The sequence below is a fragment of the Caenorhabditis elegans genome, chromosome V (assembly GCF_000002985.6).
Source record: "Caenorhabditis elegans chromosome V".
Taxonomy (NCBI): domain Eukaryota; kingdom Metazoa; phylum Nematoda; class Chromadorea; order Rhabditida; family Rhabditidae; genus Caenorhabditis; species Caenorhabditis elegans.
In genome coordinates, this window is record NC_003283.11 from 13120290 (window position 1) to 13138541 (window position 18252).

General features: G+C 37.7%; 4 protein-coding genes, 1 non-coding gene and 1 pseudogene across 7 annotated transcripts; all 6 read right to left on the minus strand.

Annotated features, from left to right (window-relative positions):
* Window positions 1–386: 386 nt before the first annotated feature.
* On the minus strand, window positions 387–3132 carry B0365.2 (annotated as a pseudogene). The gene is made up of 6 exons: window positions 2938–3132; window positions 2114–2277; window positions 1492–1626; window positions 1218–1359; window positions 667–795; window positions 387–617 (listed from the first exon to the last, which is right to left on the minus strand). Coding segments are annotated over exons 1-6 (996 nt in total).
* Window positions 3133–6124: 2992 nt separating this feature from the next.
* On the minus strand, window positions 6125–9706 carry eat-6 (Sodium/potassium-transporting ATPase subunit alpha). The gene is made up of 5 exons (NM_073868.6): window positions 9582–9706; window positions 8321–9391; window positions 6820–8268; window positions 6535–6767; window positions 6125–6477 (listed from the first exon to the last, which is right to left on the minus strand). Exons 1-5 carry the CDS (start codon window positions 9696–9698, stop codon window positions 6357–6359), a joined length of 2991 nt encoding a protein of 996 aa, NP_506269.1. The 5' UTR covers window positions 9699–9706; the 3' UTR covers window positions 6125–6356.
* Window positions 9707–10069: 363 nt separating this feature from the next.
* On the minus strand, window positions 10070–10189 carry B0365.10. The gene has a single exon (NR_102088.1). It is a non-coding gene; the product is annotated as an Unclassified non-coding RNA B0365.10 (non-coding RNA).
* A 1394-nt stretch (window positions 10190–11583) lies between these two features.
* B0365.9 (Chondroitin proteoglycan 4 domain-containing protein) lies at window positions 11584–13276 on the minus strand. The gene is made up of 4 exons (NM_001269551.2): window positions 13160–13276; window positions 12236–12472; window positions 11981–12189; window positions 11584–11927 (listed from the first exon to the last, which is right to left on the minus strand). Exons 1-4 carry the CDS (start codon window positions 13188–13190, stop codon window positions 11730–11732), a joined length of 675 nt encoding a protein of 224 aa, NP_001256480.1. The 5' UTR covers window positions 13191–13276; the 3' UTR covers window positions 11584–11729.
* A 69-nt stretch (window positions 13277–13345) lies between these two features.
* On the minus strand, window positions 13346–14597 carry clec-225 (C-type lectin domain-containing protein). 2 transcript variants are annotated; one of them, NM_001026178.6, is made up of 4 exons: window positions 14436–14597; window positions 13938–14024; window positions 13750–13888; window positions 13346–13597 (listed from the first exon to the last, which is right to left on the minus strand). In NM_001026178.6, exons 1-4 carry the CDS (start codon window positions 14547–14549, stop codon window positions 13470–13472), a joined length of 468 nt encoding a protein of 155 aa, NP_001021349.2. In that variant the 5' UTR covers window positions 14550–14597; the 3' UTR covers window positions 13346–13469. The 2 variants fall into 2 exon arrangements, with proteins under 2 accessions (NP_001021349.2, NP_001021350.2); NM_001026179.5 differs by having other exon boundaries at window positions 13459–13558; window positions 14436–14595.
* Window positions 14598–14613: 16 nt separating this feature from the next.
* On the minus strand, window positions 14614–17812 carry clec-41 (Cubilin). Its single transcript, NM_073870.5, has 3 exons — window positions 17434–17812; window positions 16527–17125; window positions 14614–16357 (listed from the first exon to the last, which is right to left on the minus strand). The coding sequence occupies exons 1-3, from the start codon at window positions 17768–17770 to the stop codon at window positions 15656–15658; spliced, it is 1638 nt and encodes a 545-aa protein (NP_506271.1). The 5' UTR covers window positions 17771–17812; the 3' UTR covers window positions 14614–15655.
* Window positions 17813–18252: the final 440 nt, after the last annotated feature.

Below are 18252 nucleotides of genomic sequence, written 5' to 3' on the forward strand. Positions count from 1 at the left end.
TCTAAAATGGTGTGTGACATCTGTCAAGCCATTTTATTGCCAACCCTCTAATTAACGGATTTTTGACGGAATCGTGCAGATGGGAAACGATTCGGCTTGATGGCTGCGTAAGTAAATCAGCAGAAAATATGATGGATGAATCACTCAAAATGTTTCAAAGTTTTATAATAAAGGACATTTTGAAATGTTTCAGAAAAAAGGGGGCTTTTCTTTATCACCCAACAATTCGAATTGAGAAATATGAAGCCGTTGGTCCTTCATTCTGCATCTTCATGTTCCCTTCGTTCACATCTCCATGGTAACCCGCTTATAAATTCTGGAGACGTACGTATCCAGTCGACTTGAGAATATTTTATTGGTTGCACTTTTAAATACAATTATCAATGTTAGTTGCGAGATGAAGTTGATTTCACAAGCATTCTAGAGCTACGAGATTTACAAAGTATGGTCATTCGAAAATCTTTGATACAAAGAATAGCAATACATGGCTCAATTGCAGGATATATTGCAACCAATACTCCGCCGAAATTCGAAAACTTTCCAATTCCAATTTCGAAGAAAGGAACGGTCATGACCTTGCTTACAGGTATATACATTAATACTGCTGGAAATATTGTCTGAAAGATTTAAATTCAAATATTAAATTTTAACATGAAAATAATTTACTTGAATTAAGAGAGTCCTGAATAATTGCCTGTTTAGTGACCTTGTCTTGGCACTCATTGAAGATCGAGAATTGTTCAATTTAGTTCGCATTTTTAGAGCACAAATAGTGATTGTTATGAAGCATATTCCCTAAAATGTTATATATAATTGGAAAACCTTTAGAATTTGGATTTATCAAATAATTTCCAATCTTGTTCTTATTGCCACGTAGTGATGATACCGTAACCTACCGTAGTTTTCATGTAGATTACGGTACACTCCCGTGTCAAGATGTACCATCGCGGTATATTCTTAAATAAATGCAGAAATTTTTCGTCCAGAAAATGTGACGTAACACACTTTTAACCGTGTTACATCAGTTTTTTAGATAATGGAATTCGGGTCAAAATATTGCAATTGTGGAATTCCACTAATTCCAAATAACAATTTATTGAAAATTGACACGAATCTTTTACAGAAACTTTGGTCGTATAGAAACCTAAATATATTGGAAGAAGTTTGACATTTTCTAAATACGAGGTTCTGAGTTCCTATTAAAAAAAGCAACCTACACTAATGAAGGAACATCCCAAATAACTGATAATATCTGGAAATTTCCACTGTCTTTCTCCATCTGGTCCGATTGTAAAATATAATGGGCCCATGAATGTAGTGTTTCTCAAATCAATATCATAGTTTCCCAGCATTACTGATCTAAAAACATGGGACACTTGAATATTAGTTTTTTTTAATGATTAAACCATTTTTTAAGTTCTGATTTACGACTACAGTAATCTTCAAATATGTTTTCACTATATTTCAAATATAAATTAAGTTATTACATACCTCATATATTCCTGTTTCTCAGTAGTGTTTTACATTCCGAATTCAGCAAGTCCAAACCAAGCAAAGAAACAAATTAAACAAGGAATAAATATTAATGTCAACATGAAACCTTTCAAATTTGACAATAATGTTGGCCTGCAAAGTATTTTCTTATTCAATTCTCTCAAAATCCCAGTTATGAATATGTGTGATTTTACACCAAAAATAAAGATACCGGGTCTTGACGCCAGCCAAAATTTGCATCTACTGTACCCATAAACATTTTCGAATTTCCTTTTTTTTTTTATAATCTGCGGGTTTTACATAATTTTCCAAGAAAAAGTTTAAGTTTTCGCTGTATAAATTTTGAAAAAATCTGCCATTTAATACCTTCCATTCAAATTTGAAAGTTATCTTGCTATGAATAAATCATTATAGAAATTGAGACTAGTGGGTACGGTAGCTGAAACGTTTCAGCCGTGTCGAGTCCGGACAATGTAGTTTCAGGACCAAACCAAATCAACGATAGGTTTTCACAATTTTCTATGCGCATTACTTCTTTGCACAAATTACTAGAAACCAGATTTTTAACTCGGAAAACGATCTTCAAATCAGGTTTGCAAGGATAATTCTAGATACTTACTTGCAAATCGCTAGAAATTTATAATAAAATTGGGCGGCCAACAAGGAAATGATCAGAGCAAATGAAGCACAAAAGAGACATGCAACGTCATTCCCAATCCATGTTTCATGTTTTATGGGGCTATCTACCATCAGAATAACCATAGATCCATATGTCTGAACAATCTGAAAATTGTTTTTTGTTTCATTGAATTTTGGTATCTGCCTGCTTGATGTGCGATCTGTTTGGTGTCTTTTGTATTGGGGAAAACATTCCAAATTAATTAAAATTTCAGTGTCAACAAAAAAAGTTACATGTCTAGATTCGAATCAGACATCGAGTCTGTTTATTCAGTTCCGGCGAGACTAGAAATTCGGAGCCAGTGGGGAGGAAATTGGCTCACAGAATTTTAGAATCAGAGAACAAATATATATGATATTTGTTTTTACAAATTACCTAGTACTGTAGGGAGAATGTTATAAAAAGAAACATATTTAAAGAATTTTCTATGAATATTTGGAATCTAATTGTAAGCATATGCTTTATGTATCAAGTAAGAGTATGAATCGAAGAATAAGATTATTTTGAAGCTTTGAAAATTCATGGAACTACATATGAATACGAATTTTAGATAAAAATTTAAAAGTGGAGAAGTTGAACTTTGCCACCTAAATTTCTGTTGTGGCATACCTTAAAAAAAATTCATTGCAAAGTCTGGTAGTCTTTTCTTTTCTCTATCACGGAACGTATGATGGACCCATACAGAGTTGCAATTACTTTTCTTTTTTTGATTGCTTGCCACTCAAATTTAGCCGAATTGAAAATCTCTCTTCCTATAAACTCACTGGTTGTGTAAGAATTTCAATCCATGTATAAACCAGAGAGTACGCTGCAAAAACTGCCATAACATGACGAAAACTTCCGAGAAGTTTTGTAGTTGCCGTGAATATTAGATAAAGAAGAATTGAGTTGGTGATTTGAGCTGTTGTAAAACCAACATATTGTACAGTATGAATGCACAACTCAACAGAATCTTGCATTTCTGAAATTAATTAGATTTCCAAAAAGAGGGTTTTGTGTGTTACACCAAAAGAAATACAAATTCAAATTTCGGTCTTCAAATGTTTTTTCTACAAAAAAGTTGTTTTAAAAGGAATAAATCTCGCCTTTTCAAAAAAAGTTTTATCATAGATCCTATATAAATATTTACCAAATATTCCTTACCAACTGGAAAATATATTTTGCTCAAAAGGAATAAAGGATGTCAATTGATGAATATAGGAATTTTATTTATTCAAACATGAGCTTCTCCTCTTCAGACGTCATAAAACTTTTAGTTCCCAGAAGGAAGTTGTCTTCCTCTTATCCTTTTCTCAATTATAATGCGCCCCACCCAATAAAAACTTAAAAATCAAATAAGAAATGAAAATTTGCCACGAATTTGAGACAAATAAGGATATGCCTACGCCTTACCTACGTGCACATGTGCTACGTGCCTACCTGCTCATGTGCCTGCTTACCTAGTGAATTTTCAGTAAAAATCGGCTGAAAAATACATTTTAAAAACTAGTTGAGAAAGGTTGTCCCCATTGATCCGAAAGATTGAAATTACAGTAATTTTTAAAGGCGCACACTTTTTCTGCATTCACCAAAAATTGCCGTCGCGAGATCGAGTATCGTACTACAAACTTGCAACATTTGGCTCGTTTAATTTTCGAAGTGTTGAAGACGTCTTCAGAGAGTGCCGAAGCAAGTATAAACTTGTTATCGGCGACTTCAACGCTCGAATGGGATGCAGACAAAACAACGAAAGGTACATTGGCCCCCATGCCATGGAACCAAGAAATGATACTGGAGAGCTTCTCGCAACATTTTGTGAAACCAACCGTCTGTGGCACACGAACTCTATGTTCAAAAAGCCTATACACAAACGGTGGACTTTCGTCAGTCCCGACGGGAATCACAGACACGAAATTGACCACATTTTGGCCAATGGAAAGTTTGTCACAGATACCACTGTACTCCCCTCTTTCACAAATGGTAGCGACCATAGGTTACTCCGCTGTAACCTCCACTTCAACAATTGCCTAGCAAAGTTGGAGCAGGTCAGACGGAGAAAACCTCCGAAAAGAGTGTTGGACCCGACGATTGCTTATGCAATCTCAGCGACAGTCACAGTTCAGAGTGATCCTGATTTAGATATCGACTATGATAATCTGATTCAGTCACTAAAAGAACTCCAAGACCAAGCTATCGTTCGACCGGCCAACCACTCATCCAACAGACTTTCGGAGGAAACCCGAAAACTGCTGAACAAAAGACGTTTTATGGATAGAAATGATCCCCAATTCAAATCTATTTCAGATAAATGTCGTGAAGCAGTTCAGAAAGACCATGAAGCTTTTGCCAGTACTCGCCTTCTATCTGCTGCGAACCAGAAAAAGAGTTTGAAAAGAGTTGCTAGGGACATCAACGAATATAAGTCAGTTATCCCATGCCTCAAATCAACCTCTACTGGTGAAAGAATCACTTCCAGGGTGAAAATGGAGCAGGAGATTGAGAAGTTCTACACGGAGCTCTTCAAAAGCGCTGTGAGCAACTCTCAAACATCTTCAATACCCACCACGGCAACTCCACCGCCGTTTCTCCCGGAAGAAATTCGTTATGCTCTCCGTTCCTTCCCGAATGGTAAAGCTGCAGGCCAAGACAAAATCAGTGCAGATTTCTTGAAATCTTGCCACGATAACGTCATTGACCTGATAACGGATCGATTCAACAGGTACCTCCACAGCAGAAATGTACCGAAACCCTGGAAAACCTCCAAAACCATCTCTCTTTTACCCCATTCCACAGGCCAGTCGCAGTACCTGTGACCAAAGGAGTTCGACAAGGAGACCCCATCTCTCCGAATCTCTTCTCCGCTTGCCTCGAACACGTTTTCCGAAAGCTTTCCTGGATTGAATTGAAAGGAGAAGCTGAGGATTACGATACGATCCCTGGAATGAGAGTGAATGGCAGAAATCTAACAAACCTTAGATTTGCTGACGATATTGTGCTCATCGCCAATCATCCGAATACTGCCAGCAAAATGCTCCAAGAACTCGTACAAAAATGCTCTGAAGTAGGTCTCGAGATCAATACTGGGAAGACGAAAGTCTTGCGAAACCGATTCGCTGACCCCAGTAAAGTCTACTTCGGTAGCCCTTCCCCCACCACCCAGCTCGACGACGTCGACGAGTACATCTACCTCGGTCGTCAAATCAACGCCCAAAACAACTTGATGCCGGAAATCCACCGAAGACGTAGAGCAGCCTGGGCTGCATTCAATGGAATCAAGAACACCACCGACTTCATCACCGACAAGAAGATTCGTGCGAATCTGTTCGACTCAATTGTCCTTCCAGCGCTCACCTACGGTTCAGAAGCCTGGACATTCACCAAAGCTCTATCCGAACGAGTACGAATCACACATGCCTCCCTAGAAAGACGGCTTGTGGTAATCACACTCACTCAACAACGAGAACGAGATCTTCAACGAGAAGACATCCGAGTGATGTCTCAAGTAAGAGATCCGCTCAACTTCGTGAAAAAGAGGAAGCTAGGATGGGCTGGACATGTTGCGAGAAGAAAAGACGGAAGATGGACCACGTTGATGACAGAATGGCGCCCATGTGGATGGAAAAGGCCTGTTGGAAGGCCGCCGATGCGATGGACTGATTCGCTGCGAAAGGAGATCACCACTCGTGACGCAGACGGAGAAGTCATCACCCCCTGGCCCACTATAGCCAAGGACCGAAAAGAATGGCTTGCTGTGATCCGCAGGAATACCACGAATTCCTGAAGAACGGATCGTCTAAGTATCCTAAGTAAGTAAGTGGTTCTTAATATCTAAGTTAAACGGTTTTGACAAAAAAATATAAATAAAACTGCAGCTTTCTATTTTTAACAATGCACTGGCCTTCGAACTTTAAATACTTTTTTTCTTTTTAATTCCAAACCGCACTTTTAAATTGAAATCAGTTCCCAGAATATCTCGAGCATGATTTATTAGTTCTACTTGACATACGAAAAACGAGAAAAAAAATGGTATAGGACGGGACTTTCTGTCGACTTGAATTTTCGAGAATGCAATACAAAGTTCACAAAACGACGACAGAAAGTAGCATCACTAAATGAAAGAAATTATTAGATCGGAATGAGATGGGAAACAATAAAAAACTAAGATAAAAAATAGAAAATTCTACAAAGATTCACAAGCTGTTCTTTAGTAGTAGGTCTCACGCTCGACCCATCCTCCTGGATATCTGCGAATCAAGAAACGACGGATCTCGTCGTAGACGAAGATGAGGATTGAGAATGGAAGGGCACAGAACCACCAGGAGAATCTGAAAAATGTGGAATATAATAATCAAATTTATAATGAGATTTAATTGTCTTCTTACCTGAGTCCGTACATACGAAGTCCATTGTCAAGTCCTGGGCAATAGCACATGAACCAGGCAAGGGCGGTTTCGAAGACAAGTCCAAAGTTGAGGGTCCAGTTGGACATTCCCTGTTGGACAAGGGAGTTACGTCTGGTCTTGGAGATGATCAAATCAGCCCATTGTACAACAACAATGGACACGAAGTAGGCGGTTTGGCAGGTGTATTCGAGGATCTTTCTGTTGGCATAGGTCTGAAATATATTTGGAGTTAGTTGATCACAAACTGACAATTAAATAACTTGCCCATTCTTGTCCGTAGGAATCGAGAACGTTGTTGTAGGCACGAGAATCCCATTGAGCACGGAGCTGGTAGAGATCCCATGGCATGAATCCGTTATCAGCCATGATCCAGAAATAGGTGAAGAATCCAGCAGAAGCTTGAATCATACCAATTTGCCCATAAGCAAGGGAGATCAAACGTTCGTTTACAAGCTTGTCACGGATTGGGTCACGTGGCTGACGCTTCATGATGTCGGATTCGGCTTCTTCGTAGGCAAGGGAGATAGCTGGCACCATGTCAGTTCCGAGATCGATACAAAGGATGGTAACGGTTCCGAGTGGAAGTGGGATTCCGAACAGGATGTAGGTCAAGAATGGAGAGATTTCTGGAATATTTGAGGTGAGTGTGTAGGCGATGGATTTCTTCAAGTTATCGAAAATAAGACGTCCTTCTTCAACACCAACGACGATGGAAGCGAAGTTATCATCAAGCAAGATCATGTCAGCAGCTTGTTTTGACACATCAGATCCAGCAATACCCATAGCAACTCCGATGTCGGCCTTCTTTAAAGCTGGAGAATCGTTGACTCCGTCTCCGGTTACAGCGACGATTTGACCTTGCTTCTGGAATCCTTCGACGATCATCAGCTTTTGCTGCGGTGAAGTACGAGCGAATACGATTTCAGAGTGGTACTTGATGATCTCGGCAAGCTGATCCTCGCTCATCTCACGGAGATCGGATCCGTGAATAACAGCGGCCTTGGCTTCACGTGGGTTGACTTCTTCGACTGGAATTCCACGACGGATAGCAATATCTTCAACGGTTTCAGTTCCATCAGAGATGATTCCGACAGACTTGGCAATGGCCTTGGCTGTGATTGGGTGATCTCCGGTGACCATGACGACTTTGATTCCTGCGGAACGGCACTTGGCGACGGCATCTGGGACAGCAGCACGTGGTGGATCGATCATAGACATGAGTCCGACGAATCTCAAATTTTTCAATGGGAAGTTAACCTCTTCAACATCGAATTTGAATCCTTTCGGGAACTTGTCGGCTGGAAGTACGAAGTCACAGAATCCGAGAACACGTTCTCCCATTCCTCCCAACTCAAGATAGGCAGTGTTGAAATCTTCGCGAAGTTTGTCAGTAAGTTCAGATTCTTTTCCGTTCAAGAAGATGGTCGAGCAAACATCCAAAATTCTTTCTGGAGCACCCTTCATAACAAGCAAGTAATGATCTCCATTGTCGTGAATCGAAACTTGGTATTTGTTGGTGGAGTTGAATGGAATTTCAGCAATCTTCTTGTTCTTTTCACGGACAGCGATGACATTTCCTTGAGTAAGCTCAGTGAACTTAAGAAGAGCAATCTCAGAAGCATCTCCTGTGCAGTCACGACGAAGAATTGGAGTGTCTTGTTGTCCAGCCTTGAACTCGGCACGGTTACAGAGAGAAGCAATACGGACGAGAGCCTGAAAAATTGATAAAATATTTTGCAAAATGAAATTTGAATTATTATCTTACTTCGAAGCTGGCTCCAGTTCTCTTTTCCTGGCTGGTTTGAGTTTCGGTGGTATCACACTCATGGATGGTTTCATCGTACCACATGTGAGCGACAGTCATTCTGTTTTGGGTGAGAGTTCCTGTCTTATCAGAGCAAATGGTAGATGTAGATCCAAGGGTCTCGACAGCTTCAAGATTCTTGACAAGGCAGTTCTTGCTAGCCATTCTCTTGGCGGTAAGAGTAAGGCACACAGTGACGGTAGCGATCAATCCTTCTGGGACGTTGGCGACGATGATACCGATGAGGAAAACAACAGCGGTAAGCCAATGGTATCCGAGGATGAAGGCGATGATGAAGAAGGAGATTCCAAGGAAGACGGCGACTCCAGTAATAAGATGGATGAAATGCTCAATTTCACGAGCAATTGGGGTCATTCCGGTGTCAAGTCCTGAAGCCAAATGGGCAATTCTTCCCATGACGGTGTTATCTCCAGTGTAAATGACGATTCCTTTAGCGGTTCCTTCAACAGCGTTGGTAGAGAAGAAAGCGATGTTACGGGTCTCGAGTGGATTTTCGTTGGTGCAGTCTGGGGAACGGGATTGTGGCTCAGACTCTCCGGTGAGAGAAGAGTTGTCAACCTTGAATCCGAAAGCAGAGACAACACGAAGATCAGCTGGAACACGATCTCCTCCTTTGACTTCAACAATGTCTCCGACGACAAGTTCTTCAGTCTTCACTTGTTGCTTTTGGCCATCACGGTGAACAAGAGCAAAGGTTGGAACCATGTTCTTAAAGGAATCCATAATCTTCGACGACTTGCTTTCCTGATAGTATTGGAAAACTCCGGTGATGACGACGACAGTCATAAGTACAATTCCGAGGTACAAGTTATCCTTAGATGGGTACTCCATGGTGAAATAATCCACAGAGTAGGCGATGTAACAAAGGATAGCTCCAACCCAAAGAAGCATGGCAAATCCTCCGAACAAGTTCTTACAGAACTTGATCCATTCTGGGGTAGTTTCAGGGGGTGACAAAGCATTTGGTCCGTTCTTGGCGAGAACTTCTTGAGCCTTCTGGCGGGTCAATCCCTGAAAAATTCAATTTTAGATTACAGAAAACCAGATTTATTCGAATCAAAAATTATTTCTTCTCTCATCAGAATCAAAGACCGGAAATTGAGAGATGTGATAACAAAACACTCATTGATACAAATCAACCTTCGAAATCAAAAGATACGCAATCGGAAATGACTATTTTTAGATTTAATGATACACCTACCGTTTCGAGATTGGTTCCGAGTCTGGCAACAAGCTCCTCAATCGGAACGATATGCTCGTCCATTTTGACCTCCTGCTTGAGGTCATGTAACTCCTGTTTCTTGTCTTTTTTACCCATCGTGGCCCCTGTAAAAATGAAAATTTAAAATATAATAGAAATCTCAAGAAACATTGAAGAGAGAAACGAATTGTAAAGATACATGCACAGCGGAAGGAAAAAGTAGAGAATGGAAACATGTAGAGATTGAAAAAAGACGAAAAAATACCAAAAGATTGTTCGTGTTGCCTGCCAAAAATATCGACGGGCGCAGTGAAATGAAAGGGGGACAGACACAACAACTACCCCCAACCCAACCAACAAGTATCGAAATTGACGAGGCTAGTTTCAAGGACACGATCGGTGACAATCTTTCAAAGTATGCGTTGACCCAGCGAGAGGAAATTTGAGGGTTGCAATGCATCAAAAACTAGAAAGAACTTCAGGTCAATTTCAGTATCAAATAGTCATATTAGAGAAGCCAATCGAATAACCGTATCATTTTGCAGAGGACAGATTCCGTGCCTATTAACACAGATCGCAAACTACGTCAATGAGCACCAACTGATAACAGGGAGAGTCGGAAACTATTTTGATGGTCGGTCTCTGCTTGTGGTTGCGCACAAAGAATGAGCCTATTTCGGGGGAGGCGGAGAGAAGAAACGCAGTTACGAGCTGGCTGCCAACTACACATCGATTGACTGCTGGAGCCAGCCGTCAGCATAGGAAGAAGATGCTTTCCACAGACATTGTGTGCTTGCACACTCTCGCTTCTTCATAGCTGTGTGCGTCTCGTTGTACATAGCCTAAAGAGAGAGAGAGGTGAGATGGGATGAAGCCGGAGGGGAGCGGGACAGCAGGCAGACTGAGGGACATCGACGAGTACGGCGGGGAAAGGAGGTGGGAAAGCTGGGAGGAGAATGGAGAGCCTATGACGTTGATGGACCAAGTAAGAGCGTTATAAAAGGAAACGAAAATAGGGATGAATCGTTTTTTTGTATATTGTGAAACTTTGTAGGAATGACATCATTTGAACTGATATCCTGTAATAAAACAGTGAAATAACGAAAATACGGATAAAAAACTATTCTAAAGTCTTGTAATTTATATCACTTCCATCTTAAATTACTCTTTAAAGTTAAACTGCAATCCTCAAACTGTAAGAATGGAAGCAAAGTGAGTAAATATGAGGATGCTAAAATGAAAGTCGGTGACCTAAAATAAAGGAGGAGCCTTCTCTCTTTGTTTATTCAAAGCAAACACACATTCATCAGCTACGAAAATTTCTACCGAAATTTGAAATCATCGTCAGAGAAGTCTTTTGCAAATTTAAAAATGACGAATTTCTAAAATGAATAATACAATCATTTTGACGGTAGAGGAGGGTCGAGTGTAGAGATGAATAGAGAATTTAATAGCGCATTAGCGACTGATCGTAAAAATGATCGATCATTTCCGACGGTCGATAACTAAAAAAAAAATCAAATGTATTATTACTGAGGGGCTCTCCATTTTTTTCTAATATTTAAAAACGCTAGAATATTGATAAATATAAAATTAACTGGGAAATCGCAGGCAAAATCATCTTAAGCTTATTTTCAAGTTCCAAGAATTCAAGTTTGTTGGCGGAACATTTACTTTGATTATTTTTCTGAAAATTAAATCGAAACATTTGAAAACTAAAAAACAGCGGAGAAACGGGAGAATAGGAAGACTTTTCTCTCGAAAATGAAAAAGAAAAATAAAAAGAAAGTGGCGCGCTCGTCTCAAGGTACGGTAGTTTTCCACTTGGGACCTCAGTGTTTTATTCAACACAGCGCCCTTTAAATTTACAGTATCAATTGTTTATTTTTGAAGTTTTCTTTCTGAAAAGAAAAATGTTTTTTTAATTAATAATAATGAAAAGCCTTCAAAAATAAAAACAATTTTTGTATAAAAAGCTTTGTAATAAAATACATTATTTAAAAAACACATATTTGAAAAAGTGAACATTGAATATGTCATGTCAATGTCAATGTCAAGTACTGTAGAAACTTTATTAGAAAATTTAAATTTATCTGTTCTAGAATTAAAAAAGGCCCGTAAATATTTATACTTTTCAAATAAAAGTTTTCAAGCAGTGATAACAGGTTGTTGTTCTGTCTCCATTTCCGACGGAGTATGATCCATAAGAAGTGAACTGCTCGAGGCAAGTAGTTTCGAACGCATATATTCTGTGTTGTGAATGTTCTGGCATTCTGGAAGCATCTTTTCCATTGTAATTGGATGAACTGCAGAAGCCATTGAATGAACTTGTCCAACATTGATTTTCTGTGGAGATTTCAGTCACTCTTGGAATTAATTCGGAGAGAATTCCAACTTACCAAAAGAACATTTCTAGCTTCTGGACAGCTTTCAGCAAGTTCATCAAAATAGCATAGTGTCGAACATTCCAATGTCAAACATTCTTTCTTCATTTTTGTTTCCTTGCTTGCAGTTTTCTCCACTTTATGGGCTTGCTTACATTTGTCTTTACACACCAAATCAGCATCTTCAGCGGCTTTTGCAATGCATGTCAAATGCTCTTGAATATCTGTAATTCGAGTTTTAAATGAATAGATGTTCAAAATCCCAACAACCTTCTTCATAGTCAATGCAATGAATTCGATAAAAAGTAGTGTACTGGTAGAACTTCGTTTGGTCCTCTTGAGTGCACTTTCTTGCACAAAATGCTCCGTCTTCGAGCAAGTCGCAAACTTTTTCAAAGTTGTTAAACACATAGGAGAAACTTCTTTGCAGTTTGGCTAGAGGAGTAAGACATTTTGAAAGGCATTCACTTGGGGCATTTGGGTCCGTTTCAGCAGATACTGACAGTGCTGAAAAGTGTAAAATTTGTTAATTCAGTGTTATGAAAATGTCAAATAATTGCTGGTTCTTTATACAGTTTTCAACGATAAGTAACTTTTTTGTTTTTTTTTTCAATCTTTATCTATTATACAATTGTAGGTAATTGAAAATTTGCCCAGAAAACTTTATATTAGGATTCCAGGAAGCTTGACATTGTAAAAAAACACGGAAAAGTTGTGAGTTCAAAAAGCTTTACTTAAGGCATAACTTGGAAGCTGCATATGAAAAAAGATAGGAAAATTTCAGTGCTGATCAAAAAAAAACTTTTCTCTAGTTTTTTGTTCGTTTTGATAATAAAATTAAAAGGTGATAAAATTATGGTGAGAAATGTGGCTTCAGAAATTTTACATAAAAAAAAAAAAAAAAAAAAAACTTTCTTACCAGCTTTGTTGATTATCCATAATTATTAGTGAACTACAGCTATTTTAGCTTTTTTCCAAACCACCTACGGAATATATCTTTTCCTATTTATCACGTTTTTGGAAAGTTGTCAAGCATGTCAGAAAAACTGACACATAAGAAAAATATTCAACATTTCTCGTTATATAAATATTACCGAGAGAGTTTCTAAATTTGAAACATGTCAAACCTAGATAATAAAATTCCAGATTAATCTATTGTTTTACTAAAAATATATGTTCCAAACAAAAACTTACCAAACAAACAAAAAACAGCAACAATCAGCATTTCCAAGTAAAAAGATAAATCTGCTTTCAAATGATTGAACCGCAAATTGTCGAATTAGTCCATTTCGAAGGTGAACGGAACGATAAGAAGCGAGACGCAGGTTAATATCCCTTTTTCTTCGAAGATATTCAGGTCATCCTGACTTTCTCTTCAACACATTGTCTTTTCATTCAATTAGTCTAATCAGTTCAGGTTAAATTTTAGGATTTGGTTTAATTAAATCAAGAATTTTGTTTTAAATAAAACAAAACAACTTATACTAATAAACTACATAAAACATTATTTATTTACTTCACAAATAGCATGATACTCTGCCAAATCACACGTGGCACTGATCCATCTTCCTTTCAAGGGCTGGTTAGGTGAATCTAAATAGACACAAGTACCGATGTTAGTTACTGGATACCCTGAAAGTTTTATAGTTGAAATATTTGGTAATGTCTATCGATATTTACACCAAAACCATTTACTTTCGACTTTTCAACAGTTGTGTGACCCTAAAATGTCACAACTTTGTAAATTCAATTTTCTTTTTTAAAAAGTAAAAATATATCCAAACCTGGCAAAAAGTTACTGTAACTCAAATAAGATCCATCATCCCACATGCATTTTGTTGGTTCTTCGCTGACTTTGCAGGTGGCACCAATCCACATGGGAGAAGTAATATTTGATGCGTAATTCAATACGGCGGTGTTGTCCTAAGATTGGAATTTATAGTTTTGAATTTATATTTCAATATGTATATACAATTGCTGTCTGGATAAATATCAAATGGGCATTCATATCCTTGCATGTTGTTTCAGCTTTGTGTTGAGACAATAAATGACTGGTGATCTGAAATTTTAAACTTTGAATCATTTATTTCTGCCAGACTATAAATGAAAAATTGTCCCTGCAATGTTTTTTCAATTAGAAATTAGTGACGGAACGCAGAAAAAGGTTTGATTGATCTGATCTGATCAAATATAATTTCGATAATTTTTGGCAAGTTTCAGAAAAAATTTTTTGTCCATTTGTCTAGTCATTTCCAGCAAAATGAATTTTTTTCAAGTAAATCAATAATTATTTTATACATCTAACTATAAGCTAAGTTTTGATTTACAAAAATATTGGAACAACAAGCCATTGTAGGTAATTTTGTTAATAGTTAATAATTTACTGCACAAAACACACTAGAACACCTATGTATTCAAAACTTCAATTGATAAAATAATTCCAACGATTTTCCAATTTTAAAACACTCACCGCAATACATTTCAGATTAACAAGATCAAAGCCGACAGGGCAAGCAGACTCGGCTAAAAACACCCCAATAACAGAAAAAGCCCAAAAGAAATTTGCTTTTCGCAGCGAGTTCATTTCTGAAGAATCACACTGAGGCATCCTTTTTATCAGTAAATGTTTCTTACAAGCATATAACTTTAGATTCTTTTATGGTAGAGAGGACAGGTCTACACATTGTTAATGCGAAGTATTTATTTATTTATGACCAGTAATTCAAGAATTAGACACCACGAAAAATAATTACAGTGCTGGCCAAAAAGATATCCACTTTCAGTTTTTTGACGATTTCGATATTTTTTCCAATGGGCATAACTTCAAAACTAGGAAAGGTACCAAAAAATTTTCAACTGGTAAAATGTAGCTCGTGATCAGGCCTATGTATTTTTACATGTTGCAATTATTCATCCATCACATGGCAAGTAATAAAGCGGCGGGCATCTCGTGAGTCCGTTTTTGACGATGATTACTAAAACGACTGTAACTCAAGAAACATATTTTTAATGAAAGGTTTGAGAAAGTAACAAAATGTTTATTTAATTTTTCATTGTTTGAACATATCAACTTTGTCCTAAAACCTCCATTTAAAAAAATGTGTGCGCTGAAACTAGTGTCTCATTAGACACTGTTTAGAGGCTTTGTTCAAAAATCAGGTTTCTTGGATTGAAAATCTTTTTCCGACAATTTTTGTGAAGAACTGATGTTGTTATTATATTTGAACTACATATTAACCAATAAACAGAATTCAGAAAAAAAAATCTACTATTTTTGAGACATGAGCTCGAGATTACTCTACACTTCTCTTCTTTAAACTCTCTTGTCTTTTTCAATGGAGGTTTCAGGACGAAGTTAGTATGTTCAAACAATAAAAAATTATATAAACATCGTGTTACTTTCTAAAAACCTTCCATTAAAAATATGTTTCTCGAGTTACAGTCGTTTTAGTAATCATCATCAAAAGCGGACTCACGAGATGTCGGCCGCTTTATCACTTGCCATGTTTTGGGTGAATAATTTAATCATGTAAAAATACATAGGCCTGATCACGAGCTACATTTTACCAGTTGAAACTTTTTTGATAGCTTTCCTAGTTTTGGAGTTATGCTCAATGGAAAAAATATCGAAATCATCAAAAAACAGAAAGTGGATATCTTTTTGGCCAGCACTGTAGATTCAAAGGAAATTTAGAGCGCCCAAAAATTTGCACTGAATCCTGAACCTTGGCCAGATGAATCTGTTGAGAAAGTGACAAGCATTGAATTGGAGGACGACTGATAGGTTTTCGCATGTGCTGGCCATGTACCACTAACTATTCCAAGTTTTGGACTTCCGAGTAATGGACCATCATGAACTTCAATAATATCACAACATTGTTCAGTGTCAATTGCTCCAAAATCTAGATTAATTCTGTATCCTCCAGTTGTAGAGAGATGATACATGCATAACAAAAAGTTTGGATAATAGTTTGGATAATTAGGTGTGCTTATAGATCCTGGAGCTACCAAAATGGTTGAGTTACATCCTGATGGATTATTTGGATTTGGGGTTACTGTAACTGGTGGCTGAGTAACATCAGTGGATGGTTTGAAATCAGCTTCCCATCTATAGTTGACACCATCATTCGGACAATTTGCAATACATGGGCGGAACACTACTTTCATTGTATTTGTTGTTGAAGTGTACCATTGATTGCTTGCAGAATTTCCTTGAAGAACAACCAAAGGTGTAGTGTCTTCAATTCGACTGTAAATGGAAATTGATGCCTGACTATCCAGATTCATTACTGGGAATCGAATTTGGACAAGTGAGCCGACGGGAGTGTCAAGAATGTAGTTGCATGGATTCTGCTCGCCAATGTAGCTGTACGGCCAGCTTGGGGAATAGAACTGAAAAAAAATTAAATTTGGAAATAATTGCAATATTTGACAAAATAGCAGACATAATCATTTTTGGAGTTCAAGGTAGTATCATTGGTAAAATTGATTATATGAATATAAAAATTGAATTAATGTTTGATGTCTTTTAGAAAATAAAATTCAAAATCTTAAAACCTACTCTTCCAGAGTTATCCATAAACATTGGAGAAGTGCACTGTCCTGGTGTTTGAGTTGGTCCAGAAGTTGTTCCACACTGTGTTCCAACTTTTCTCTTACAAACAAATGGTAGAGAAGTATCACAATAGCTACTAATCCATTTTCCAGTTGAAACAATATCATTTGAAAGAGCCATACTCCAACACATTCCAAGATTTATATTTGAGTATCCAATGTTGTCATAATTCCAGCTTGTTCCATCAATCCAACTATTAGAATTTTGATTATTAGCTACTGCTCCAATTCGAATATATGTTGGTGCATTTGTTGTGAATAAAGATTGAACATAATTATTTTCTTCAATCGAGTGAATTGATACAAGATTTCCACATGCTTGTTGGCAAGAAAATTGAGCATCTTGTTTGGGAAGGGCAGAAAGAGACGGATAATAGCAATTTCCATTATATTGGAATGAACAGGTATCGGTGATTGGGCTTGTTGGTGCTGTTTCACAGATAAAGTTCAGGCTCATTGTGTTACAGTCTCCGCTGAGCCATTTTCCCGCAAATGAGCCACTTGTTGGCACGTAGACGCAGTTTCCAACTTCAACAAGAGGGTATCCTGAAAATAAATATTGATCTTAAGAAACATTTAAGATTCTAAGAATTCTAACAAAATCGCAACTTCCCTTTTAAAAATTTCACACGATCCTTCAACTTGGTAGAAAAATAAATGAATAAAAGATAGCTCGAAAGCTGGTGGTTCAGGCTTAAGTCTTTAATAAGTCGGAAATTTTTGTTTCTCAGAATTTAGTTCTGATTTCAGTAAAACATCTTGGGATCAATTCAGATATAGTTCGAATTATAAACGTTATTCAGCCCCAAGTTAGTACCTTTAAGAAAATGATGACTTTGATATACAAATCTTACCCGGAGCAAATCCATTATAGCCTCCCGCATTTCCACTTTGATCATCCCATTGACAAGATGCTGGGTTTCCAGACAAAGAACATTTGATCCCAAGCCAATATGGAGTTACTGAAACAGCAGCCAATTGTAGATATGCATTATTGTCGATAGCATTTTGAACAGAAATCAAGTGTCCTCCATATGAACTACAATTAGCTGTAGCATCTGAGTGCTTCGCGACGTCTGTGATAAGCTTCACACATTTTTTGCTTGTACTCAAAGCAGTGAATCCTGCAGGACAAGTGTCTGCCGAGACTGCTACAAGAATGGCGAGAAGTAAAGTAGAGTGAAACCACATATCGCATCGTCGGAAATGATTACTTTTGCAATCATTTAAATAGAATGTGCGACGCCCACTGAAATATGGATTATTTGACACTCTTATCTTAATAATTGGAAAAAAAAGTGTTATCAGTAATTGATGATGATACGACTTAAAGATGACGAATGGGAAAATCACACTTTAAGCTGTTTAATATTCAAATAAATATAACATTATTGTGATTAAAACGTGAATTTCCGGAGGTTAAATTTCATAAGAAGAGACGAATAATATTCAGAGCTAGGGCTGTTATAGGGGACGAGGGGGGACGTCCCCCTCGATTATTGAATGCTTTTTCCGGCGTCCCTTTTGTCGGAAACTGAAGCCCCAAAATCAAATCGAAGTAATATCCATAATATTAATCCAAATTGATTTTGGGGCTCCAGTTTCCGACAAAAGGGACGCGGGAAAAAGCCCTCAAAAATCCAGGGGGACGACCACCCCCTATTCAGAGCACA